General features: G+C 42.4%; 2 protein-coding genes across 2 annotated transcripts; both read right to left on the bottom strand.

Moving 5' to 3' along the window:
• Nucleotides 1-100: 100 nt before the first annotated feature.
• On the bottom strand, nucleotides 101-27,867 carry gogo (golden goal). The gene is made up of 10 exons (XM_017167237.3): nucleotides 27,523-27,867; nucleotides 11,166-11,578; nucleotides 8,424-9,641; nucleotides 7,906-8,036; nucleotides 3,694-3,924; nucleotides 2,555-2,852; nucleotides 2,315-2,479; nucleotides 1,969-2,254; nucleotides 1,467-1,908; nucleotides 101-1,359 (listed from the first exon to the last, which is right to left on the bottom strand). Exons 2-10 carry the CDS (start codon nucleotides 11,467-11,469, stop codon nucleotides 424-426), a joined length of 4,011 nt encoding a protein of 1,336 aa, XP_017022726.1. The 5' UTR covers nucleotides 11,470-11,578; nucleotides 27,523-27,867; the 3' UTR covers nucleotides 101-423.
• Nucleotides 4,008-6,023, bottom strand: LOC108075005 (cilia- and flagella-associated protein 157). The gene has a single exon (XM_017167250.3). The coding sequence runs from the start codon at nucleotides 5,874-5,876 to the stop codon at nucleotides 4,080-4,082; it is 1,797 nt and encodes a 598-aa protein (XP_017022739.1). The 5' UTR covers nucleotides 5,877-6,023; the 3' UTR covers nucleotides 4,008-4,079.
• Nucleotides 27,868-27,983: the final 116 nt, after the last annotated feature.

The following is a 27,983-nucleotide window of genomic DNA, read 5'->3' as shown; positions in this document are numbered from 1 at the left end:
GACTATTCGTATTGACTAGAATTTCCAATGCTTGCAAGCAACAAATAAAGATCACAAAAGTTTGTTTAATTCCAATTTCCTAATCCAATTTTAGTGCCAATTAAAATGCCTTAAGTAAATCGAATAGAGATTTCTATAATTTGGTGCGAATAAATATTTAAAGTACAGTGAGCCTTGGCTACGGTATATACAGATTAAACAGATTAGCCTTATACGAGCTCTGTGACTAGATGCGTTTTTACTTCTACAAGTATACAGTTTTAGAGAGATGAGCTTTGAAACACAGTTACTCCAAGGTGGTCTACGTTTCTCTTTTATATGTAATTTTAACCCGTATTTTACAAGATCGTAAGACTATAGCTAAACATATGCTGCCTCCTTTGTGCACTTTTTATAATTAGTATATACAAGCAAGTTTCCTCGTTACACGGACACCTCCTTCGACTTTGGCTCCTTCCTTCTCAGCAGCTTCGTTCGGACATCGTCTTGGTTTAGCTTGGACTCCAATTGGGACACCTGCTTGAGGTTCACAGCCTCGTAGTCGCTGCCACTCTCGTCGGCGAACTGTATGTCGTCCAGGGCCAGAAACTCCTGCAGATCTCCCGAGGACTTTTCCACGGCCGTCTCCTTTTCCACGGCCGTCTCCTTTTCCACATACGAGCCCGTCATGGACTCATTGGGCTCGAAATCAGCCTCCAGTTTCTGGTGCACAGCAGCGATCTCAATGGTCCTTGAGCTTCTTCCAGCTCGCTGTTCGTTGTCCAGGGATCCGGCGCTAAGGGATAGACTGGCCTGAATCTGCTGCTTGGACTGGCGCCGCTGCTTCCTGGACATGAACGGAGTGGGCTGCTTGGGCAGGGTTTTGCCTCCGTCACAGGGTGAGGTGGCCTTGGAGGGACGTCCACTGTTCGGGGGCGATAGCTCCTCTGAACTGGGCGTATTGTCCGCCGTGTTGGACTTGCTGGACTCCGTGTTGCTGGCGGGACTTAGATAGTGTCCATACTTGGGCATCCGAATCTCCTCGTACAGCGGCTCTCGCTCGTCTCGCTCCGGGTCAGGCTCCCGCTCCGGTTCCGGCGTCTTGTCATCTTCCTCCCTTTCAGCGACCTCTTCAAAGGGCGGAATCCATACCAGATATGCCGGATCCATGCCCAGATATGAGCCCGGCGCCGATCCTGCATTGATCACATTGTAATCGTAGTAGTCCAGCTCGAGTTCCTCCTGATTGCCCAGCGAAAACTCTGATCCAGGTCGTGCCAACAGCCTCCTGCGATTCTGCTTCTCCTTGGACTCCTTGGGATTACTGGTTGTTCGGATCGTTGCCGTGCTGACCACACTGGCGGCCGGTGAGTAGCAGCCCTGCAAATACTTATGGATATTAATAGTTGGCGGTACTTCATAAAAAAAATATATATTTTAAGAAACAGAAAATATTTAAAGCTTGGCAGGGCAACCTCTTAACTCACATTCGTCAGGGAAGAGCTGACACTGCGCGATCCTAGGCGGCCTAGCCTGAGGGACTCGGTCACAGAGTGCAGGGAGCTGGCATCCTGCAGGCTCTCGTCCAGTCGGGAGGAGAGCAGCTTCAGGGTCACAGCGTCGTAGCGATCGGAGTACTTGCTCAGCCGCTTGCTGTTCATGGGCGGGCTGTTGCACAAGGAGCTCATGCCGGAGGATATGATGGACTCCGTATCCCGGGCACTGTCCTTGCAGCTGGCCGGCTCCAGTGGGTCGTCCGTGGGTGAGTCCTTGGAGTCATCGACTCGACTGCTAGCTTCCGCCAGTTCGGCTTCCCCGGAGGAGGGAGAGCCAATGACACTGCCGGTGTCCAGGGATCGTGCTGGCGAGGATCGCTCGTTGCGGAGTGTAAGCATTGAAGCCGAGCTGCCCATTTCCTTGAGTTCATCGCTGAAATGAAAATATTTTGTTTTTAATATTATATTTAATATATATCCTTGAGGAACCCACCACTTGGCCAGCAATCCCGGCGAGTCCGTCTCCTTGAACTCCGTCTCGCTTGTCAAATTCTCTGCGTCCACACTCTCGCGAAGAATGGAGTGTCTCAGGTGGTGCTTTGGCCGCATCTTCACCAAGTATATCACCTCCGAGAGCAGGGTAGTGGTGGACATGGCTCGCGAAGGGGGTCCTTGCAGGGAACTCAGCGAGGCGCGCGGGGTGTGCAAGCGTGAGCCCTCGTCCTGCCGCCGGGCCACGGCCAGGTGATATTTCCGATAGCGCACCACATACTGGGCACCTGGTAACGGATAATTAATCATTAATTATAATTATAAATCAAACTCTTGCGAATACCCACCTAGCAAGGCGCTGATTATGATGATAATGCTGGCAAAGATCATGGCACTCAGATGGACCAGGGTGAAGCGTAGATGGGTCATTGTTTTTTGGGTCATGGAGCGACTCTTTCCGGACAAACGAGTAGCCGCAACAAGTGTGGTGCTGGCGTTGCTGTTCCTCGTTGCTGTGTGGCAAAGTTAAGAGCTCAGTTTAAATCAAATTCACATGATAACTTCCTGCGGAGAGGGACTACACTCACCCAACTGCTGCTGCACAGTGGCCATGAAGCCGCCGGTGCAGGATGCGCTTCCGTCCTGGGCCGCAGAGGATGTATTCGTTGCCGGGCTATCGCCGGCGGAGAACTCCACCAGAAGCTGGCCGCCACTTGAGTCGACGACCACCGGAACTTCGCCTCCCTTGAGACTCAGCCCGCCGCCATTGAGCTCCACCAGCAACGTGGAGGAAAGCGATGGTCCGTCGCGCACCTTTATGTACTGGGAGGCACAGGGCAGGCGAAGGAAGCTGAGGGCCAGAGAAATGCTTTCCTCGCCATCCACCTGCAGGGAAGGGAGAGTTTTTTTGTTGCTAGTGAACATACGGGTAAATGTTTGGGTTTCCCCTTCATTCCGTAGCCGAAGGAAACTACCAAAGTGGGTCAGGCATTCATCACCATTCAGCCTTCCTCCAATCAGCACATACATAGCCCCTCCCGCTACCGAACGTGCCAATTGGCAGGTCTAATCATTCCAATTGTATCCGGGAGAAAGGGGAACCGAAAATATGTCGGAACCTTAGGGTGGACTGTATCGAATAGGGAATACTTATTGATTTTGGTTGCTGGTTGAAAAGAGAAGGAAATCTTGAAAGTCCAAAAGAAAGAAAGACCTGCCTTGAAAAATATACTTCTGTTATATTTTGTATAGTTACTAATTTCAAATTTTTAGCATACCCTTTTACCCATAAATAAAGGGTATAGCGAGTTCAAGTCACCCCCATAGACCTTACGCATTGATAGTTTCGGGACTGGCCAAAACGCCTACCAAGTGGGGCATTTATTATGCATGAATTGAGTTCAACCCCCTTTGGCCGGCAGTAATGCTCTGCTTCAGCTCACCCTGCCGCCCCGGCATGGTACATTAGGTGGAGGAGATCCTTTGTCCTTTGCATGGGGGGCAGCAGCCCCAGCAGAAGCGGTCTCTGAAGCGTTGCGGAATTTTATTCATGGACTCGGACTTCGCAGTGTTTGGCATTGTTCGTTTTTATAGTTATGGCGGCAGACAACTTGAGAAGCTCTCGAAACTTGACCAAATGCCAAAGGACAGAACTTCGCTTGACTTTCGCTACTTTCTAGTGCGAGTTCTGTGTCTCTCTGAGGGGTTAGTTAATGTGATGACGTACCTGTACGAGCCAGAAGGAGCGACCGGGACAGCTCTGCGTGGCTCCCGCAATGATCCTTTTGGGCTTCGAGGAGCCCAGATGGACGATGCAGCCACAACGACATCCAGGTCCGATTTCCTGGCTAACCTCCGAGCTGTTTGCCTTGGTGATAGCTGTGCCCGAGGTCTCGTAGATGCAGTCCCAGGTATCGGCGATGCTCTTGCCACATTTCTGAGTCTCTACTGAAGGACCCTGGAAGTAAAAAACATTATTTAATATTTTTTAAGAATTAAAAAAAAAATAATTAAAGTTATTAAGTCAAAAACATTATTACATATGGTCAATTGTATTTATTTATTTCACGATTTAATACATAATAACGAAAGGGAAACTAAGGAAACGAGGTCCTAGTAGATGAACTGGACGTCGAAGTCCTCCTCCTCTCCTTCTTCCTCGCCATCCTCGCCTCCCGGGGGCACCAATTTGGAAGTTCTGGTTAGGGTGTCTATGGTGCCACTGCCACTAGGCGGCGTCGCGACATCAGGGACAGAGGCAGAGGCGGCCAAAGGAGCAGTGGCAGGCGCGGGAGCGCTGGCTTCGCTGCTGGGTTTCTTTACGGACACGGTGCTGCTTGAGCCCTCCGGCTCCTCGAGTGGCTCCTCCTCCTGCTCAATGATATCATCCTCGCGGGACGAGGAGACATATAGCGTGGTACCGAACTCCACGTCAATGATGGTATTTCCTTCGCCACGTAGCAGCGAGCTGTCCCGATCCTGCGCCCGCTGCCTCTGCAGATGCTCGGGAATGCTGCGATCCGGCTCCTGGTCAATGACTTCGCTCTTAAAGGCGGCGTACGGTGTCTCGCGCTGCTTTTTGGGCATAAAGCCCATCTTGCCGGGTGCATACAACGAGGAGGTAGCACTGCCAATAGAGGCAACTGACGGTGTCATGGGCAGCTTCTCCGAATGGGAGCTCACTATGTTCATCAGCTGGGAGAGAAGATCGCTGCGCTTCAGCTTGCAGACGGCTACGGCCTCCTCGCGGACCTCTTTAATCACTTGGCGCTCATCGACATTGGCCTCCTCCAAACGCTCGGGGAAGGTTTTGGCCGCCTGCTCCGCCACAATGGCGTCGCGCACCGTGCACTTGATCTCCTGGATGACCCCACGCAGCCGCGTGATCTCGATCTCGTGCTGCGCATGGACAACGCCCAGGTTATGGTTCTCCAGCTCCAAGATTTCCATGCGCTTGGCCAGAGTCCGGAGCTTGGCGAACGCGTCCTTCTGCTTCACATTCTCGCACTTCTCCGCCTGGATATTCGCCTCGTAGGCCTTCCGGTAGCGCAGACCCTCCACGTACTTGGCCTTGAGTTTCTCGTAGTTGTGGGTCAGGCCCTCGATGATCTTGATCTTGTTGACCGAGTTGCGGACCAGCTCGTTCTTAATCTGGTCCAGAGCGCTGTACTGCTCTTCCATCTCCTTGTGCTTGGCCTTCTGGTTGGTGTAGGCCTGCTGGAGCTTGATTTGGGACATCACCAGCAGATCGATCTCCTTCTGCAGTGCGATGTTCTCGCGAATCAGGCGACGCGTGTAGCCAGCATTCCGGATCTCGCTTGAGCGTGTGAAGTCCTCGGAGACTTGGAGCAGCTTCTGCTCCACCTCCTTCTTGAGGGCATCCTTCTCAACCACCGCCCGCTGCTCCATGTTGTAGAGAGCCTCCTTGTGGTCCTTCTCTCGCTCCTTGAGATCCGCCTCTTGGTCGTCGAACTTAGCCAGCAGGACGTCCCGCTGGATGCGGAACTCGTCCAGGGAGTTTAGCTTGCCGTTGAGCAGCTTGATCTCGGAAGTCAGCTGGTCGTGCATGGCCTTGTACTTGGCCTCCAGATCTCCGATCTTATCCTGGGCCATCTTGTTCTCCTCGTCCCGCACCTTGGTGATCTCCACCAAGCGCTCCTCCAGTTCGGTTATCGTGTTGTTCCGCTCCGCCAAGGTGCGCTCTAAGTGGGCGGCCACGTCCACGCCATCGGCCTCCATTTCTTTCAGCTTCTCATTTATGGCAATGTTGGACTCATCCACGGTGGTCATGTGGGAGCGCAGGCGGGCCAGTTTCTGGTTGAGATCCGTGATGGTCAGCTCGTAGAACGTTCTGTCCACCTGGGTGATCTTGTTAGGATCCTTCTTCTCCTTTTTTGGCTTTGGCGGCATTTTGGCGGCTTTTCTTTGGTTATCCGAAGGAAATAATAAAGAATTTTGGGCGAATTTTTCGGGTTTTGGTGGAAAATAGAGCAGAAACTTATTGTTGCTTTGAGTTTTTGGGAAAAATGAAGTCTGAATAAATATAACAACAAGTCTAGGTTGTCAAGGCAATGAAAGCTTTTCAAAGCTTTTGTTTTATACCTTTTCAGCAGTAAACCTATTTTATGCTGCCAGAACTTTTATTTGCAGGCCAACATATTTATTTTAAATAAAATAAATCACTTGCAATTAAGCCCATTTACGGCAGAGTTTGGGTACTAGTGATATTAAAGCAATTAAACCATTGAATTTCTGTGCATTTATTTACACAAAACAAAAGGCAATAAGTTTTATATTTAGCTATTTTAATATTTGATATTTTTTTACAAGTTCTGAACATTTGACATATATTTTTAATTATTTAAATATTTATTTATATTTATTTATTTATATTATAATTTTTCTCTTTGCTCAGGTTAATGTTTCTGAATTTTTAAATTCATATCAGCATCACTGAAATCTTTAAGAAGTTCTTGAATTTTAATTAATTCTGTTATACTTTTTTATATATTGCCTTAAACTCTTAAGAATTATTTACAATAAAGAACAAGGTTTCCCTATTTTTCTTAGCAAAACCTCAGGTATACATAACTTCGCCTAGAATTCTTTTCAAAGGCGAGGAGTATTTCAGGGTGGTGCTGACTGAATTGACAATTTATTGTTTGGTTTTCGTGAGTAAATCATAAAAATACAAAACATTTTCCGACAGCTAACGCACTCGGAGTGGCGGACCACTAATTTGAGTTTGTGGCGGTGGTCACCAGAGGTTATTTGCCGTGTTTTCTAAAAGCAAATACAGAGCCTGCCTCGCCGTGCCGTGTGCCGGGCTGTGCCGTGTCGAGCCGAGGCTTTGTTTGATTAATAGCCCGTGGGGCAATATTTGTAGACACGCTCACACATGGCTTCAGAGGCGGCGGCGGCAACGCCCCTGGTCTATTCTTTTGGGGCGAATGCAAATTGTTATGAAAAGCGCGTGGTGCTGAATCCCTCAGCCATTTCCAGTTCAACCGGCCACGCCCACTCAATTGTGGCCCGCCCCACGGCGATGGCATTGTGTCCCAGCATCCGGAGAGCCGTGTAAGAACTACTCGCAATAAGTGCGGAGAACATTTAAAAACTTTCGCTGTAATTGTTCCGAGTTCCAAGTTACGGCAAAGTACGACCAAATGTGCCCCTACCGCTGGCTGCTGATGCCGGAAGTTTTTGGATAATGAAATGCGCGGGAGGGAAGTGTCGGAGGAGGCGGTGGTTCACTGCTCCCTGCTCCAAACACAGTGCTTTCAACAAAAGAAACAAGATAAAGCGAGGCGCAGTAGGCCGACAATTGTCGGAAGCGCCGTAAATTCCCCACGCAATCTAGAGCAAGTGTCGCAGTGTGGAAACAAGCTCGCAGACAACATGGCGAAGCCACCCAAGCCTCAGTCCTCCTCTGCAAGCAAAAACAATGGAATAGTTCCAGTTTGCTGTTGGGGGAGTACACTGAAATAAATTCAAGCTGTCCTCCTTTCAATAACATGATAGGATACTATAATATTTGTATTTTGCAAATTAAATATATTTAAGTTCCTTTTATTGGGGTATTATTATTTTTTTTATGCCAAAACTCTCACATAAAATGTTTTTATTTTCAGATTTTCCCTTAGTGTAGTACTATAACCAAGTGAAATTTGAACTCAACTGAAAGCCATCTCTAGGGTAAAGGTGAAAGCATCCCCCGAGTCAAGCGACGAAGTTCGCCTGTCTTTGGATGTAGTTTCAGCACTTATTGAAATCGTCTTGACGCGAGTGCTAGTATTAATCATTTCTCGGAGCACTCAATCAAACTTTGACTATTAACGTTGTCAAATCAGGTGGAGGCAGAGGTCGTACAGAGGTTAATCGACCGGGTTACGAGTATATGCGAGTGCCATTACATACTTATACTATGTATGTTACATACCTCGCAGAATTTGGCGCCATATCGTGGAGGTGGAGAGTCACAGAATCGGTAGCGATTCCTCGTTCCACCTAAGCAATTCGTAGAACATGGGGTCCACTCGCTCCAGGGTCCCCAGCCTCCAGTGTCCGAATCTGTGGAATAAAAATATTGTTAGTAATGTAATAAGATGATACTTAAATAAATATATAAGTTATTAAAGTAGGTTGAATTTAAAATGTTTACAAAAAAGACATATCCTTTAGAAATCTAAAAATATTATATGGATTTGTTTGGTTTAAAGTTAGTCTCCAAGTTAAATATAACATATAAAGCAAAAGCTTTTTTCTTGAATTAAAGAGCATTTGAAGTACTTTATAATTAAATTCTACCAATAAGAAAGTTTCTCTGTTTAAAACTTAAGGCTTAATATCCGGGTGCCAGATGCAGCGAGATGTCAATTAATCTGTTAACAGCCTTTAATTGGGATTTTCATTTTAAATGACGTTAAATGCGGCGTTAATGCACCGTCGATAACTCACCGCTCACGGGCAGCGTGGGGACGCAGTCCATCCGGACATCAGCCACAGCTCCGGATATCGCCTGGCTGACGTAGACGAAGCAGTACTCCACATACTTCTCCGAGAAGAGGTCGCAGGCGAAGTGGAGCGAGTGCTGGCTCTTCACCACCCGCTGCTCGGCAACGTAGTGCAGCGAGGTGGGTGGCTTCAGCGAGGCGACATCGGCGCGCAGCTTGGCGTAGAGGCGAACACGGTCACCCTGCTCCAGGATGCAGCCCGGATACTCATATAGCACTCCGATGCCCGTGTGCGGATCGCAGGGGAAGATGCTGCGGGCGTACACATTGAACACGAACTCATCGCTCCAGTCCACGCTGAGCAGCCGTCGGGTGGTGGGCACATTCTGGGAGGGAATGGGTACCATTGGACGCAGCTGGACCGCGTAGTTTCCGGCCAGGCCGAACAGCTCGCAGCCGAGGCGTAGGCTCTTGTTCTTCGGAAAGCCACGTATCTGTTCCGCGAAGAGCACACTGGACCTGGACATGTTCCGACTGCAGCTGCGCTCCTTGCCGCAGTAGAGGAGCTCCAGCCAGAACTCCGGCAGCGGCAGGCTGCCCGTCTGGTTGCAGTTGACCTCGGGGAAGCGCAGGGTCACCTCCACGGGATTCTTTGGATATGTCTTCAGACGCACGGGACTGACAATCATCTCGGCACTGGGCCACCGCACATCGAGGGTCTGGAGCAGGCGCTCGTCCTGGGATGGCACCAGTGTGGTGGTTACCTCGCTCTGGTTCTTGCCCACCTTCCTAAGGTTGCTCACCACCTGCATCTCATAACGACCGCCGATCAGGAAGGTCTGGCAGGGCACTGTCACCTGGGTGACGTTGAACCTGGGATCCGGGAAGAGCGGTATGTTCTGGACCACCTCCTTGCGCCGGCGCTGCAGCACCAGCTTGCTGCTATTGGTGGTTGCAACGGGCACTAGATAATTCGCCGGCGGGCCCTCCTCCGCTTCATCAATGATTTTGCTAATGACTAAAGTGCTCATTATGGTGTTGTTCCTGGTCTTCAAGTCGGCGCTCGAGTGCTCCGTGGTGGTGGGGCGCTCCTCCTTCGTCGTCGTCGATGGCCTGGAGATGTCGTCGCCGTTGAACTGGATCTGCACATGCAGGTCCCCGCTGAGGGCGGTGAATGTGCTGGGGGACATGAGGCGACCCTTTCGCACAGCCAGCACGTGACCTTTTGTAGGATTGGAAGCACAGCAGCAGCAGCAGCAGGAGCACAATGCCGAGGCAATTGCCGAGCAGGAGTCACCACATGAAAGGACACGGAGAGCGCAATACAGAGAGATAAGAATTATAAATCCTTGTAATTTATTTCGTGTCGCTGCCTTCTGTTGGCCCCATTCAAGGGCCTCTACTATTGTTTACTCCGCCCGGTCGTGTAAATTGAGTCGCATCCAACAGCTCCCCCGGGTACAAATTATGCAACCAAAACGAGAACAAGGGGGGGTAGCTTCCGTTTTCAGTATAGCGAATATTTAAATACCTTTTTATACCCTTGCAGGGTATTATAATTTCAGTCAGAAGTTTGCAACGCAGTTAAGGAGACGTTTCCGACCCTATAAAGTATATATATTCTTGATCAGCATCAACAGCCGAGTCGATCTGGCCATGTCCGTCCGTCTGTCCGTCTGTCCGTTTCTACGCAAACTAGTCCCTCAGTTTTAAAGCTATCTGAATGAAACTTTGCATATAGTCTTCTATATACTCTCACTGCTATATATGTCGGAACGAGCCGGATCGGACGACTATATCATATAGCTGCCATACAAATGTTCGATAAATTTGTAGAAAAAAAATTATAACTTGGGTGTTTTTCATTATTTTTGCATTGTTTTTTAAATATAGCCATTTTATATAATTCCAGAATTTTGGTAAAAATTTTATGAAAATCGGACCTCTATATCTTATAGCTCCCATAAGAACGATCGGGAAATTAATCGAAAAAAAATTATAACTTCGTTGTTTTTCATCGTATTTTAATCTAATTTGAGACATAAGCTTCTGGTATTATTTCAGAATTTTGGTATAAATTTTATGAAAATCGAACGACTATATCTTATAGCTGCCATAGAAGCGATCGGTAAATGTATAAAATATATAAAGCTGGGACTGTAAAACTGTAACTGTCAAACTGTAAACATAATAAGTAAGTACATAATAAGGTGTCTGTTTTCGGCATTATAATTTATAATATAAATATGAAAACCAATCTGCAAGGGTATACAAACTTCGGCGTGCCGAAGTTAGCTTCCTTTCTTGTTAATCTTAAAATACTTTTTATCAGGGTATTATAATATTACTTTCCAAACCATGTAGGTCAAGTTAATTAAACAAAAACTACTCTTTCTAGTCCTGGAAAGGGTATTAAAAAGATGCGACTTGTTTTAAGGAACTCCTAAAGCTTATTTTACATATGAAAACCCATGCGTATACGTAATGCAATTTTGTTGTTCAAAATACCAGTTTGGGTTGCAAAGCTTTTGGAACTTTAAGTAAATTCCCTACGTTGGCATTTCTATGATTAAAACAAATAGGTGACCATCAGGGTAGTTAGTGATGTAACCAGTTTCCATGTTCAAATATTACGTATACGCATGTTGGCTGCCACACGCACACACACTTATTACTGTGTGTTTATTCGGGCTGAAAGTGTCAGAAGCAGTCAGGGAGTCCTCTGCCGTAAATGAGTTTCACTCACTTGTCCCACTTAATAAGAGCAACATTATGGATGATACAATAATTTTCCACTTGACTACTGATTTTAGTCCCGATGTCAGTAGAGCGATTGTCTTCTTTCGCCTCCTGTTCGCCGCCATTTCCTTGGTATTCTTCCGCATTTCCTTCGTTCCCTCGCTGTCCTTCAATTCAATCAGAGGTGTCTGTCCAAGGAATCTTCTCCTGCCACTCAGATTCAGGATGCTGCCGGCTCCACGAGGCTGGCACACATTCTGCGATTGCCTTTGCGATTCTGATTTCGATGGAAGATGCTTGCTATCCCTCATAGAAGGAGTGTCATTTGTTTAGCTCTCATCGCCAGGGTAGAAAATTGCTGTGACATTGGGCTTTCTTGGTGGAAGCAGGAGTCAGCAGCCTGAGCCTGCCAGGCATATTCTGAAAAATACAAGAGAGACAGAAAAAATGTTGACATTACAAAAAGATACACACAACATGATTTCAAAACAAATTGCGGTTTACATTTGCAAATTGACTAAGCAAATTATTCAGCAATACACAGCGCACTTGAAATGTACAATATATATTTTGTTATTTTCAGGTAAATCTACCTGTCTCCGTTAAGTTTCCAGTTGCCTGACCTTATCAGTTCACCATAAATAGCCGAAGGCATAACCAAGAAAGGTGGCTTAAAGCTTAAATTTCTTCTTTAAACCTGCATTAGTCATTCCCAGACTCGACCTTTATCCTGACCCGAAAGGATTTTAAAAAGCGGCATTTCACTTGGCGTACAAAACAAATGACATTTCGACAAAGAGCTTAAAAGTGAAGTCCCAACAACAAAGGGTGTCAATGGCCCCTATCAAGGCATAAAGCCACCCCAACCCCTAACTCGAAACCCACACACATACGTATGACCTGTTCTATGCCTGTATGTGTATCTTAAAGGGGGAAAGAAAACCAAAAATCGAAAAAGAAAGAAAGAAAAACACAATCAACCCTCATAAATTCTTAAACCAATTACAAGTCGTGCACGAAACATTTTTATGGCGATTATTTCCACAATTCAATGCAATTTCATCGAAAGTTATGGTCCAGGACAAGGGAATAAAACAAACATAAAAGCGTAAAAGTCAGGGCTTGAAGTGACTAGACAATACCCACTGAAAATGTGACTCGGCGAGATTCATTCTGACAATAGCTTAATCCACAATAGAATATAAAACGAATTAATAAAGCAAACCAATTTGTTTTGTATGGGAAATAAGTAGGTTATTAATGACCATAATCATTTTATTTTTTTATTTTAAGGGTGTTTTTTATTGCTTTATTCAGAAAAAAATATATACTTTAATATTTGATTATTATTAATGCTCAATTGTTGGTAAAAATATGTTTAAAGGAAGGAAAGTTCTTATTGAACTGCCTTATAATTTAAATTATATCCTAAAAAAACCCCCTTGAAAATATATTTATCTTTAACTTTAATGAACAAATTACATATATTTCTTGATTTTAAAGCCCAAATATATTAAACAAAAATTCAAGTACCTTGAGCTTAGACCAAGTTTCCCTAAAACATAAATTTCTTAACCATAAACTCCAAAAGCCCCTTCAAAAAATATTCTGCATTTTATGGTTTCCCATTTACTTCAAACTAAGACGCAGAATTCCACTTATATTGTCAGATTTTACTATCAAACTTAACGCTTTTCATGTGTGTGTGGCTTATGACCACCCACCGTAATTAAATAATCTACCACAAATAAAATATTAACAACATTTTTGAGCTCGGTCAACACATGGGCGGCGACAGCAACGATACATCATCGGCGAAGGTGGGCGATGAGCTCGTAATTTACCCACTGACATGCACATCAATGTAATTCCTGTAGTTTTTCGATTCATCAACAGAAGTTCTGGCCAGGCCGGAAATAGGAGTGCGCAATGCATGCGATTCAGGAAAGGAATCCATCGAATACCCCATACCCCCCGGGGTCATTAGCGAAATCTGTCGCGTCACTGGGATACGCAGCACACCCTCCGAGCTCAGGGCTCCCCTCCCTTCGCCGTGACTTTAATTGCGGACACGCACGGATCGTTCCGATGGCCAGATGCTATACGGACATTGTTCACCCTGCGCGCTAATGAGTTGGTCCCGAGGTCCTGGCAATTGCCACACAAACACACAGAGAGACACAAACACGTGCGTGCATCCGTTCGCATTAAACCATTTTCCAACGGCTCCGACAACAGTTGGTTGTGGCTAAGCACGCCTTTTCCAGACCCAGATTCAACAGCCCTAATGGCCGATATCCTTTCACTGTTTTGTCTCTTGGTTTTGATGGATTGCAGGCAGACAAAAGTGAATGTGGAATCAATTTAGAGGATTATATATTTGGATAATATTCGATTAGAAGATCTAAAAAATGGATTTAGAAATCGTAACATATTTTCTATTGATTAAAAAAACCTTGATTCGAATTAATTCATTATAAATTTGTATTCCAAGTTCCCTCAAATAATTATTTATACATTCCCAGAACAATTTCCGTAGTAAACCGTAGTAAGCAAATACATTTTTATTTATTTTAATTTCCCCCAAACAAATTTCTAAACAAAATCGAAAATGGTCTGAATCCCTGTATGAACTCTGAAAGTAATCCCCCGGCACAGAGGTTTCCATACAACAGAATGTGCAAATAGAGCGACTTACAGCCAAAATCCCATGGTCATCGTGGGCGTTGGGAAAAGTGTGGGAAATGTAGTGGAAACAAAGCAGAGGCCAGAAAGCAGAAACAGGCATTTGCACCAAATTGAAAGCAGAGAGTCCACAGAATTGTTTTTCTTTTTTTTTCGATTTTGAATTGCAGAAACTGGCTATAGTTTCAGGGGGGGGAATTTGGCTTTATCCTCTCCCATATCCACTCTGCTCACCCCCCAACGAGCACTGGTTCAATAGTGCAGCGCCCATCAACATGATTATCGATGTCGCTATGGGCGATCGGTGGTCGGAGGTCACAGAACGGCGCGTGTGTGCCCGGGGAGGCATCAGAAAACTATTAACTGCACTGTGCGGTCCTGTGAATGCGCCGTTATCCTGCCAACCAGTTACCACCCGCCAGAGAGCGCTAATTCGCGATAGCAACACTCGAATAAATTGATTTTTTCGGAGCATATTTTGGCATATTTTTGAATATTTTGAGCTCTTTGAAAAGGCAAATGTACTTGAAAAAAATATTTAATAAGCTAATATACTAATGTAATGTAAAATAAATGTAAAAATGACTACTTTAATACAAATAATTTTATAAATTACAATATTTTATATTTTATTGATAATATAACATCCCTTAGTACCTTAAGCAATAACGAATATATTCTAGTAGAATTAATTCTTTATTGTTTTATATAAAATTATCGACCACCTTTTTTTCAAGGGTGCCACAGAAATTGCTTTTAAAATCTACGTTTCTTACAATAAACTTGCAACCAAATATACATATGTTAAATTTCAATTTTGAAATTCCTTAAAAATGATACAAAAATAAAACTTATACCTAAAGTATTACCCTAAACTTTTTTATACTTTTAAACACCTTTTTTAAGGAATTCCAAACCCTGGAAGATTTCATTTCCTAGTTGGCCAACTTATTAGATAATTAATAATCAATTTCACTGCTTTATATAATTTTCTGCAAGTGCATTACTGACCAGCCTAGCTCTGCAAAATTGTCGCTGCGCGGAAAATCAAGGCTCGAGAATTATGGGGCATGCCTGGCCGGGAAAATGCAGGGAGCGAAAAATCGGAATGGGATCGAGACCGCGAACCCGAACGGGAAAGTCCTGTGCTTAGCTCTATTCTCCAGATAGACAAAATGTCAATAACCCTGCTGGGGGGTGCCCGGGGGTGTTGTGTGGCCGCGGCCAGCTTTTCCACCCTCGCAGCCGTTCTGGCGCTCGGACTGATGTTATTCATTATGCTTGGTGGGCGAGGAAAATTCTGCTTTGACTCGCTTAACATTTCGGGGTGGCTCGGCATACACACAACCCGCAACACAACACAACACAACACAACTCACACCCACCCACCCACACGTTTATGGGGAACTTTAAAATGTGCAAAATTCAGCCACAAAGAAAAAATGCACAGTTTGAATATCCAAACATTTACATGCTCTGTTTACTCTTAATCAATGGCCAAGGATGATGACGGCATCGGGCTGAGTCTGCACTTAAAACTCCATTTGGTCGCCCGCATGCGGCCCTCCCTCCCACTTGACCGACCACCTTCAGACCTCCCTGTTCTCCCCACAAAAGCCCCGACGAGCAGCAGGTAAAAACGTAGGGAGTACGCTGTATGTAATTACGGAAAACGGACCTCATTCGCATTCAACGAGGAGCTCTACCATTTGCTCATTTGGCCAAATAATAAAGATAAGTAAAAAAAAAAAAAGGAAATTGCGGAAGTCAACTCAACATAAGGAAAGGAAAACAAAGGCGGGAAAAATCAGATTTCACATCCCTTTTCCAGTTGGGAAGACAAGAAGTGCTTTGCAAAACCAAGGCTTACTAATTGTGTTAGTTAATTAAACAGAAAATTATCCAACGAAACCTGACTATTCTTTGCTCAAACAGCTTGGAAAAATAGAATCTAATCGTGCCTAAGGTTTTCTCTTTTAAATTCCTTGAACAAACTAGTAACTTTGAAAGATTCTTAAAGACTTTCCTTTTTATAATCTTTATTTAAACTAAGAAAAACTAAGCAAAACAACGACTTGAATGTGCAACACCCAGTCCCAAATGGACAAAAATAAATGCGCTACATCTCCAAGGACCAAGGAGGGTTAAGAACCACACAACAATGTAAAGAGGAGGCGGGGCAGTCGTTGTGCTTGACACCAAAACCACAAAAAAAAACTTTAATGACTGCGACATCAGCCACAGGATCGTTGAGGATACTCCACCAGCTGGCAAACCTCGAGGCAAAAGCCAAGAAAAAAAAAAACGCTTAAATGCAATTAATTTACAGAAAATCGATTTTAATTCATATTTTTCAAGGGATTAAATTGCAATAACTTGCCCACAAAAATAAGCGTAAGGCAAGGATTCCATTCAATTAAAATTTTCATTGCGAATTGTAATGTATTTTTAAACTAAATTAAATATAAATAAGTAGTTCGTTATATTTTATGCTCCAAGAGTTTAACCTATGTATTTTAATGATTATTTTTATTCTGCAAATAAAAAAAAATAAATTTAAATTTATGATTTTTTCTATGAAGCTTTTTCATTTAGTGTTTTCTAAGAAAGCTTTTCACTATTATTTTATTATCCAAATGGTTAAGCAAAAAGCCTTAGGTCGTTATCAAAGTTAAACTCTTTATTTAAACGCGTTGCTTGTGACATTCAAGCTTGGTATTAAATAATTTCGTTTTTCTGGAGTATTTAGTAAAAAGCATGTCAATAAACTCACAATTTGATGGCATATTTCCAGCATAAAGTCCAACAGAATATTAAAAACTCGAAGAAAAACATTTCAAATATTTTCCTTGCATCTCTTTCTTTAAAGTTATGCGAGCTTTTGCAGCAAAATAATAATATTTTCATTGCATGGAGCAATCTGTGAGTTCAGAACAAAGGTCCAACAGTTGGGGATATATGTATATACAAGCTAGCCTTTGACATGCCTGGAATGCACCGGCAATTGAGCCCATCAAAGGGGATGGAGAAGTCTGCGGGCCTGGCGAGGCGAAAATTACTCTAGACTGCATCCTTATCGCGTGGCATTTTCCACAAGAATAAACCAACACATCTCGCGTGCCCGGTGCAATTGACATTGACGTTAGCGCCGTGCAGTGGGTGGAAACGGAGGTGGATCCACCACCTCGGGGGCCACCACAAAACTTGTAACTCTTTCATCAGAAGTTAGGGATCCCCAACAAGCAAGCCACGAGGTAAATAATATGTATATTACACATACAATAAAGGTGGAGAAGGCTTATTCCCGCACCTCACCAGGCACCCGCCGTACGGATGGAGCACCACAGAGCACACGGGCAGTTAGTGGGTAGTGCTGGCCCACCTATACACTGAGAAATTATTACTACTATTAAAAGATGAAGAAAGAAAGGTGGAAGAAGAGTTTTAGCAATGGGAATTATTATGCCCTAGAAGTATTTTTACTGTCATTCCTTGTAAATATTTTCTAGAATATTAAGGAATTACCCTAAAAACCTACCCAAACATGCTTCTAAGGCGCCAATATGTATTATATTCAACCTCTTAGCTTTAAATATTAAAATATATATCAGAGAGCTTCTAAATCTATATTTTTTTCAGTGTATGGAAATGAAAGAGCAGCAGCTAGCCGTGCATGAACACGGAGCCACTCCATAGGGCGCCTCGGGGCCAATGGCTGGATTGCATGCAGGTGGACATTAAAGGGCGTCCTGCATCCACCTCTGCCATTGCAGCTCCTCTTCCACGTCGCTCCGCCGTCCATGTCGCTCGTCAGCCGAGGCAACACTGTAAGTGCTACTTAATAATTGAAGACCCAGCACTGGCACCACCACAAAACCTGTCGGACCCGGGGACTGACTTCATTTTAATAAACGTCTGCGACGTCTGCACAGGAAACTTAGTGACTAGACCGCAATCTAAGACAGTTTCTGCGAGGGTACCACACTGCTCGAAAAAGTTGATATTTATATAACTTTTTGAAAGTTATAAAATTGCATAATAAATTTTATATTACAAAGATTAACAACGGGAAAATCTAGAAACAGAAGCCAAGAGAAAACAGACAGAAATTTAGGATCTAGTTATGGGGAAAAAGAAAGTGCTTTGTAGAGTTTTTACCAGATTGCAAAAATTAACCTTCTTTAGTCAAACTAATGCCGTGATGTGACGATAACTAGAAGATCTCCTCAAAATTCGACAATGCCAGCAAAGCTTTGGGTATTTACCAGTCTTAAATAAATACTCTAAGCCCTGTTTGGTAATTCCGAGCAGTGTGCCATGGAGCTCCAAATGCAGGACACCTCGGGGTCCTTGAGGGGGAGCCTGGTGGCCTGGTGTGTTCGCTTTGCTTCTGCCACTAAATGTGCACTTAAATCAGTCAGCCACATTGTCGGTGTCCGCCTCCTGTTGTCTGCACTCCGAGTAGCTTTCTCTCCGCCTTTCGCCTGGCACGCCTCCGGGTGTCTAGGAGAGTCTTGAGTCTTGTGGCTGTCGTCTTTGTCCGTGCCATAAACTTGGCTCCAAACACACACATCTCGACGCGCTGGATCCGCATCCGTGAGGTTGAAAGATAGACACATCTGCATGTGGAGTGCACGCAGTGGTAGTGGCTTATTAATTACGGCCGTGGAGTCAAAACGGAGCTTTTATCAATGCGCTTAGACTGACAGTGGCAAAGTTTAATATTCCAAATGGGGGACTTCAACATATCTAACAGTTTCACACTCCGTTGGCAGACTTTTATGGGTTTAAGGGTTTGATTTTGTATTTCAAAAGCAATTTAAAATAATTTGTTTAGCTCTTTTAAGCTGTTAAAGCCTGCATTTTCTTTTATCAATCATATAACAATGCAGACACTCTGGGAAAATAAAAAAGATATATGTATCTTTTCACCCCCAAATCCTTAGAGACTCAAAAAAAATAAAGAGAACGACACTTTTTACAAATTGAAATTGGCCAACATCTTTATAGATAAGAAACCACACACACACCACTCCCAGACTCCCCCTCATAATCATGAATAATGCCCAACTAATGTCTCTATATGGGGAAAATGAATTACAAGCAATTTGCCTTTTGACCCAGATCCAGATTTATAATTTTTTCCATTCCCTCACGTCCAAATAGATCGGATAGGAACACATATCGGCGAGTCAGCAGAAAGAAAAGCAAAAGGGCGGATTATTAGGGTCGCAAAAATGAAAACTCTATGCGTTGATTTCCGATTGCCGAAATCCAGGACACTCGCTCGAAGTTCCTTCCAATTTCCCTTATCGCGGGGAGGCGCAAAGGGAAAAAAAAATAAGAAAAAAGATATTAATATTTGCATAACTCTGCCATTGAGTCCCGTGGAGCATATACATATAGAGCCTTCCCCCGAAAGTCCTGTGAACATATTCCGCCGTATCCTTTTCTGCTGCGCACTTCCAACTGTGCCCTGTGTATGTGTATGTATTTGTGGTGGTCGTTGACGCCGAAACAGCTGGAAGTTGATTTGTCAGTTTTTATGGCAGCCTTTCAGGCGCCAGAGCCGTCGGGCGAAGGAAATCCATTAATCGAAGGCAGCGGCAGCGGCAGCGACAGTCCAAAGGAGTTCATCAGCGAAAATCGAATCAAATGGAGTAAGCACAATGGCCAACTTCTAGCCCTGCAATATGTTGGCCCCATTCCCCGAGAGCTTCTTTTTAGTTGGTATTTGTAACAGCAGAAACATCACAGAAAAAAAGAGCTCAATTTAATTAAAATACAACAATGGAGCATGACAAAAAATCTTGAATATTTCCATGAAATAACAGAACAAGTTAATGAAAAAAAGAAAATAAATAAAAATAAATTAAATGGTAAATTTTGATGTATTTTAAATGGTGTAAAATTATTGGTTGTCTATATAATAACATATCCCCCTCAAAGGGTTTTAAAATCAGTTTTATTAATGTTCAGAATCAGAAATATTAAAGGAAATTCTCCTAAACATTATACACTTAATGTACCTTGCAACAAAAAATTCAAATTAATTTATTTACTTTGTTTTATTTTTTTGTCAGCAACAATCAATTAATTAATACATATCGTTATAATGTTTAGAAAAAATGAATGGTACTTTTTCTATGGTTTTATGCCCATTATTTTAATCCAGCACAAATCATTACAAATAAATGTCTATTATTAAATCGCATTAAGTTTTTGCCAGCAAGTTCGAGTTATTCACAAAATTTGCATAATTTTTATAGTGTTTTCTCTTATTTTTATGGCAGAATTTATATTTCAAATGCTTGACTTTAATTCGAGGCCATATTGCGTGACTGAAATGTGTTATTTGGGAAAGGAGATATTCGGGCAGCGTACAATTTACTGCACTTTTGTGGCTTTGGCCCGTTGTAGGCTCAACAAATATTGACTTGCAATCGAGCCATGTCATTGGATATGCGCTTTGGACTCTGTAATTAGTTGTAAATTGATAGAGAACCCTGGAAGCCCAATAGCTACTTCCCAGACGGGGAAAACTAATTTCGAATTTTTGGCAGAGCGTGAAATATATTTGTCTCACTACGTAGTACTGTGTACATATGTATTATTGCGCCAACTTCTCACTCTGGCTCATTAAAATAAAACCCACAGCTAAACAGACCAAATTTAGAGCAGAAAAATGTAGTGCAGTGCCGGTTTGGCATATCTGGAGCACTCATAAATTTACTCCCGCATCTAGTCCTGCTCGTTTACCATTAAGCGGATTTTGAAAATTAATTTCCGATAACGGCTTTGCCCGGAGAATGAATGAATAATGCCGAGGCATTGAAATTTTAAGCGGCATTATTTGCGCATTTGCTTTCGCATGATTTGTTGCTGTTGATTCTGCGGTTCTGTTTTCCCGGCCCTCGGTGCTGTAGCCTGTATGCTCCCGGCATGATTAATGGAATGCGCACCCAACACTCCCAGCACCACCGCCCACGATCCCCTCGAGCTGCACCCCGCCCCCAGAATGTCCATTACGATAATGAGCACAGGCCGAAAACAAGCTCTGTTTTGAGTGGATGCAGAATGAGTGCGAGTACCCTTCGAGAGCCCTAACGAAATAAGATAAAATAGTCCCCACGAGAGTCCAAGTCTGTGAATTTTTAATACCCTATACTTGAAGTAGAGACTTGGATAAATTGAAAAAGCAAAAATATATTTTCTTTATATTTTCAACTATGAATTCAGGGGAAAGTCTTGTATATTTTTTATATTTTTTAGTATTTTAGTATTTATAACTCCACTTTCAGGAATAGATTTAAACCTATCCTTCAGTTTCTTAAAGCATTTAATAGATTATTTTGTAAATATTTCTCAATCTTAATATAATTAGTTACCAATTCGATATTAACTAAAATATCTAAATTAATTTCAAAATGTAAGTACCATGTTTAATCACACTTTCTTGAATTAATTTTTTACTAAACAAATATTTGTTTTTGGTGTAAACACACATATTGCACAATATTTGGTGCCTCTCATGCCGCCGGCACGTTGAAAAGTAATCAACCGAAATGCTGGTCATTTAGTTTATTTTATGAGCACCTATATCAGCTGGATAACGCGGAAACCAAGTGACGAGCTGGCTCCCCGAAGCCTCCAGCCAGCTGGCTGCCCATCCATAATTGTGCCAAGTGTCCGGCGGTGGATCTAATTTAAATAAAAATTGTTCTCATTATATTCAGCATCACGTGCGCCTCGTAGGCATCAGATGGATTCGAAAATATGGTGCCTTCGCCACCTCTTCCACCATCCGGTGTGGTGCCATAACACCATCACATCCCCCAAGGCACCCATCCAATATACCGCCACCCCCTAAAAACGCAACGCTTGTTGGACAAGAAAATTGTTTTGGGTAACTGGGTGGAGGCTTATGACACGCCATATACAACTCCTCCATCCGGAGCCAAGGAGCGGGAAGCAGGAGCATAATGAGCTGAGGAAAGCGCCAAGAGCAGTGTTGTCAAGTCGGCTATATTTTTATATTAAGTTTTTTAGTCATATTTTAAGATATTTTAAAAATATTAAAATTAAAATATAACATGTATTTCATTTGGTATAAAAAAGACAAAGACTAACTTTACATTTAGTGCTATTTTTTAAACAATTATTCTTAAATGAAATTTAAGTATTTTACAAGACTTTAGCTTGAGGCTTTGAGGATATATACGAGTTTATAGTATACAAAATTATTATATATATTCTTTTATAATTTCAGCAAAATAAAATCGAAAGTTTTAAGTAAGTGAATTTCTATTTAGCTTTTTTTTAGCTTCCTTACAAAACTCTTAACCATCAACACTGAACACTGAGCAAGATTCTAGGGGTGAGTTGAAGGAGGTGTCAGTGGCTGGGGGCACCTCGTTGACTTCGATTTATGTTTGCTGCGAGCCGACAGCCACCGAAAGTAAATTAAATTTGCGTTTTTTTTTTATTAGGAAGTATTTTATTTAATCGTACAGCCTTGTTTTCCCTGCCACGTGGAATGCAGGGGAGCGAATGAAAAAGAGTCCCCAAGTTGCTGCTTCCTGAAGACTTCGAGTGTTATTGTACCTGTTCCCTGATTATTTGCCTTGTTCAAAGACACAGGCAGGCGCCACACGAGCGTGGATTTTGAGTTTTCCTGTGTATGTTGGCATACGCCGGAAATGGCAGTTTATTCCGTTTCCGTCGCGACAGACAGAATTCCATTGTCGCATAAATTGCGAATTAAACCTTAAGACCGGTGTGTGTGCGATGTGAGGCTAAATTGCGTATGTGCGTCTCTTCAAGCGTTTAGCAGAAAATTAAAATCGTAGATGTCGAGGTGATGTTTTTCTACTTATAAATTGACTTTCATAACGATGTGTCGGTCTGGATGTAAATTAAAAGCTACTCATAATTTTCTTACTTTTCTTTTTATAGAAGAAGAGAGTGTATATATATATACTATATGTTACTCCTTGTTGCTTTACTTTTTTGTATTTAATAATCCCAAATTTAGACTCGACTTAATGATATGATATGCATATGTATTATATTTTATCTAAAAGCAACTTTTTGGCTTTTACCCTGACCCTTATCAGTAAACATAGCTTCCAAATAAATCGTTTTGTTTAGTAAATAATAATAGAAATTCATACATCTAAAACCAACCAACAATTATTTAAATAAACAGAACTACCACTGATTGAAAATCAGTATAAGTCATCATTAAATAAAACTTTTGTAGGAAACCATAGAAAACAATACTATTATAAATTGTTTGCAAACCATTATAAATGCGGTTCTTAAGTATCTGACCTAATTTAACCGATTTTATTAAGCGAATTCAATTAAAGTTTAATAATGTTGGAACGATAATTATCGCACGGCTCTGCAGATGCTTTTCACGTTGCGTATACGCCCGAGCGGCACTCAATTTGACGAGCAGACGAGTGCAAGAAGTGCAAGAAGTGGCCACAATTGCATTTAGTCGAACTAAAAACATTTGCGACTGGCAAACACGCCGAGAGCGTGACAGCAGGAGCGGAAAAGGCGGAAAAGGCTCTGGCGGCGGTGCAGACAAGTCGCTCCAGATGGCACATAACAGACACTTGAATGGCAAAAGTTAAAATTACAATTAAACACAAAGTAGTGGCGGAGAGAAGCCGAGCAACGAGTTCCTCCAGCACAGGGGAGAAGTATACATAAAGAAATGTCCATAATGGCTGTGACCTAACAAACTTTTCATTTTAGCACATTTCCAAAACTTCTAGGAAAGTGTGTTAATAAAGGAAAATATATATATATTTATGTATATTTATAACCAAGCAGTGCTTTATATATTGTTTTCTGGATCTTAATTATTTTTCTTTACTTAATAATGGTTCTAATAAAACTGTCAAGGAAAGGAGGCCTCTTAATCCTTTAGAAAATTTTCAATTTTAAAGAGTTAGTCGTAATTTGTTTTTAATTGATATCCAAAGAGTTTTTTAGGAATTATATTTTAGTCCGAAGAAGCTATTCCTAGATCCTGTGAGTTAGTTACTTTACATTACTTCATCCCTCAATATTTCCATTTTATTTTCATTTTTAATAAAAAATAAATACTTTTTTTCCTCTGCATATGGAGTTCATTCCGCTTGGTCATCGGATATCCTTCTCCTGCTGCAGGAACTGCTGCAAAAAAGGCCAGCAGTTCTCTGACAAATGCAAACAACTCGACACAGTGAAGCCCCACGGAGCTGAGTAAACTGTTGGCTTAACAAATTGCTAATCCACTTCCACTTTGAATGCTTCTCCTCGTCGATCCCCCAAAGTACGGGCCAATTGGGGAGTCCCCTTTAAATCCATTCGAGATTACGGCCCCGGAAAAATCTCCACTTTGCCAAGTTTTTCCTGTTTTACATCAAAGGCGGCAGGCAGCGGCAGCATTTATCTAATATGATTAAGTTGCATTTTCACAGAACACTTGAATGCAAACTAAGTGAATGAAAACTTTTTATTGCATTTCCTATTGCATTTTCTCGAACTCTGAGGTCGGCCATAGGTGTCGAGGGCACAGATTTGCTAGTAATTTAATTTTGCAAGCCCAAGACAGAGCTGAAATATTTAAACAAGTGTGTGCACTACTGCTTCTGTTTTCATCTCACTCAAAGGTCATCTCGGTTGGCTTTCAAGAAAATTAGTTTTAAATTAATTAAAAGATTTTCCCATAACTACGAGCTGTGGCTCCTGATGGCGTTGGAAAAGTGCGGCGACCAGGCAAGGGAAAGAATGGTAAAAGTAAAACTTGGATAATCATCCCAACCGCACCGTCCCTGAAACACCCAGCCCCGATCGCTGCTTTCCGGACGGTTGGCTCAGCCTCCGACCTAAGGAATTCAACTCACTTTTTAATAGTTCGCAAACCACGGAGGGCTATGTGAGTTTAAACACTGTTACAAATGCTTTTCGGAGCCGGAATGTGTGTGTGTGTGTTCCGCCGCCGCCGTCACTGAAATTACGCCGCAGGCGTAATCCGGAAAACTTCGCCGCCGTAGCCGAGTTCCTTTCCGACATTTAAATAGTCCTTGAGTATTTATTTGCATTTCAACTTTGAGCGGCATAATGTGTGCAATTATTTCAGCAGAATTAAGCATTTCGAGAATAATTTTAACTCATTAACTTGATTTAAAGTAAGTTTAATAACCACAGAGTCCATATAAAGAACCCTTAACCCATAAATGTTTCTTCATTTCCGCTGGGAATTTCTCTAAAATTGACAAGCGGAAATTGTGAAAAATACAAATATGGTAAATCCATTTAAAGTTAATAAACAAATCTTCTTGGAGAAACCAGAGACAACTCGGTAGCTTCGAATTACTATATAAATATTTTCGCGAGCATTTGTATGTTTGCTTGTTTTGGGTTGCAAAGGGAAATAAACCCGTGAGAATGGAGTCGGGCCTGAATATATACATATATCAGCTGTTAGCGCTTTCATCCCCAATGGTCAATTTTTTTGTAGCCAAAAAGGAAAGAAGTTAACAAAACTTTCACTAAACGTTAGCTTCTACTCTACCTTTTAAAGTGCTTCGCTTCAAATTGAACTTTTGTTACTTTTTTATGAGAAAAGTTGGCGGAATTTAAACTCTGCTTGGCTTGTCTATAATGAGCTTTGAGAAACAGTTTCGTAATAATATTTATAATTATTATATCATCAATATTTAAGATATTAAATTTCACAAGTTGAGGGAAAACACATAGTTATTTCCATCCGACTTGATTTACTTCAATTACAATACCTTTGTATTTAAACTAATACATTTATAATGTTGATGTTTCCCTGCAGGAACATATGTGAATATCCCTGGCCATATAGATAGACTCCGCCGCATGGGGTTGTTTTTCACCGGTTCTCGTTGGGATGGCATGGATTCATGTGCCAACCCCCGAGGAACTCCGGCACTCTACGGCGCCGCTCTGCAATCGCTCTACCTGGCCCCTGATTAATTTAGTCTGGGTCTCTGTCTCTCACTTTGTTTCATGTTTTCTTTTCTGCCAGAGGTACCCACAGGGTATACCATGACATGTGTTCTGGGGAGTGCGAGTGGGTGGGTGTCGGGGGTGGTGCCAGTGTTGCACTTCTAAGCGCCTCAAATTGAATGCAACGGGGACATCAGATGTCCAAGGTACATACATTCATGTCTGTGTGCATGAACGTAATTAGAAAAACATTGGAGCACAGGTATAGGTTTGTATCGCAACCAGGAAGTCCGAATATATATAAAAAGAGTAATGGGAAAAGCCAGCGGAAAGTCACGAGCGAAAAGTTAGCTAGGTGAAAACATTTATTTAAAATACTGTCCTGTTTGTGACATAAACTCTAGGTTTATTTTAAAATAAAGGTAATAAAAAGGGGTCCTAATGAAATATATTTAAGATATAAGACAAATTGTAAATTCTAACTCAAAATTAGTAGTAGTAGTACCTCTTTTTTTAAGTGGAACAAACAATGGAAAATACAACGTTTTTTCGACCTGCCTGTTTGTTACTCTCAACAGATTTCAACGTCATCATTGATAAAAAAGAAAACTAAGGCTAAGCACAGACTAGGAAACCCACCTAACGCAGTCAAAGGATGCTGGGGAAATTAAAGAAATCTGACGGATTTCCATTGTCGGCTTTTCCGCCCCTGTCTGTCTTGCAATTGACCGCTTTTGTGTTTGACAAAAGGAGAGAGACGACAGGCGGCCAGCACAACACAAAGGGGAAATGTGGCCCACAAAGGAAATTTCATTTAATGGATTTTAAATGCTCCGATTACTCGACCCTGAAGACATACCCTGTATATGCAGTCCTCAAGGAGCTTCTAATAAGACATTTGTTTACCAAATAAAGCATAATTATAATTAAGAATGCCTGCAGCCTAAGGTCCAGCATAATTCCAAATGGAAATGTATGAGTAATGGATGAGTGTATCGATCCACAGCTCTGATTAAATATGTTTCTAATTTATGGAATACTCACACGCAAGTTGGTGTTGCCATAAGTTTGTTATGACAAATAAAAGTGTTGTATTAAGTTTTATGAATTAATAAGAACGGATTTTAAGTTTTTTTTTTTTTTAAGTTAAGCTTGCGACATACTTTTCTTACTTTTAAGAATTATTAATAGGTGATTTTCGGTTCATTTTTAACTCAATTTTGTTTATAGTTTAGATACTTCAAACTCTATTATTAATTAACCAGCTCGTCTTAAATGAGCTACATATTCTGAGTAATATATTTGTATATCGATCCATTAAGTAGTCCGACTCCCAATTTTGTTTGCACATATTTACAAATGTCTGAGATGTTCACACGCAAATTACAAGAATGATAAATCAATTCTGACACATTGTAGATTTATGTTTAAGAAGGAGTTTCATATGTTGGATTTCAAAGGCAGTTCCTCTCACTCTCAGCCAAAATGCAGCGGAGTTCCTTGTTGATTCTAGTTTTCCTTGGAATTGATTATCCCATACCTGTCGTCGGCGTCGTCGCCGGCAGTTTGGAAAAAAGCACCCCGAATCGCATGCAATTTTGGAAACACCACCGAAAAAACAAGAGCGGGAAGCAAAACGTCTGGCGGTTTCAATGCTATTCTTTATTAAAAACATTCAAAACTGCACTAGGATCACTTACCAAAACACATATGGAATGGATGGATGATAGAATACAGCTAACTACGAGCTGTTAAAGTTCACTTAGCGATGATTGAGTTCACTTGCCACTTAAGTATCTCTACAGAAACCTCTGGTTGAGTCCGGAAATCACTACAGTTCGGGAATCGAAACCAGAAAGGGGCCGGAACACACTCGTTATGGCCATTTGGAGGACCTTTGTTCGTTCACTAGTGCTTGGAAAATTCAATTTTGACCATTTTCAAGTGACACTTGACGGCAATCCACGAGATACGATTGCATCCATCCGATAGAACGATACGGCGGCTACCGCGAGGAGTATCTACGGCGCGGTGCGGACCACACTTTCACCCACGAACAGCGACGGAAGCTAACTGACGGCCAACCGACTTTGCGCCACCGGCCAGAGCCAAAATAAAGCCACGAGCGCACGGCCGAGCACGAGGCGCCAGGACACACGGA

Source organism: Drosophila kikkawai, chromosome 3L, assembly GCF_030179895.1.
Source record: "Drosophila kikkawai strain 14028-0561.14 chromosome 3L, DkikHiC1v2, whole genome shotgun sequence".
NCBI classification, from domain to species: Eukaryota; Metazoa; Arthropoda; class Insecta; order Diptera; family Drosophilidae; genus Drosophila; species Drosophila kikkawai.
The sequence above is the reverse complement of the archived record's forward strand: the minus strand, read 5'-3'. Positions and strand labels throughout refer to the sequence as shown.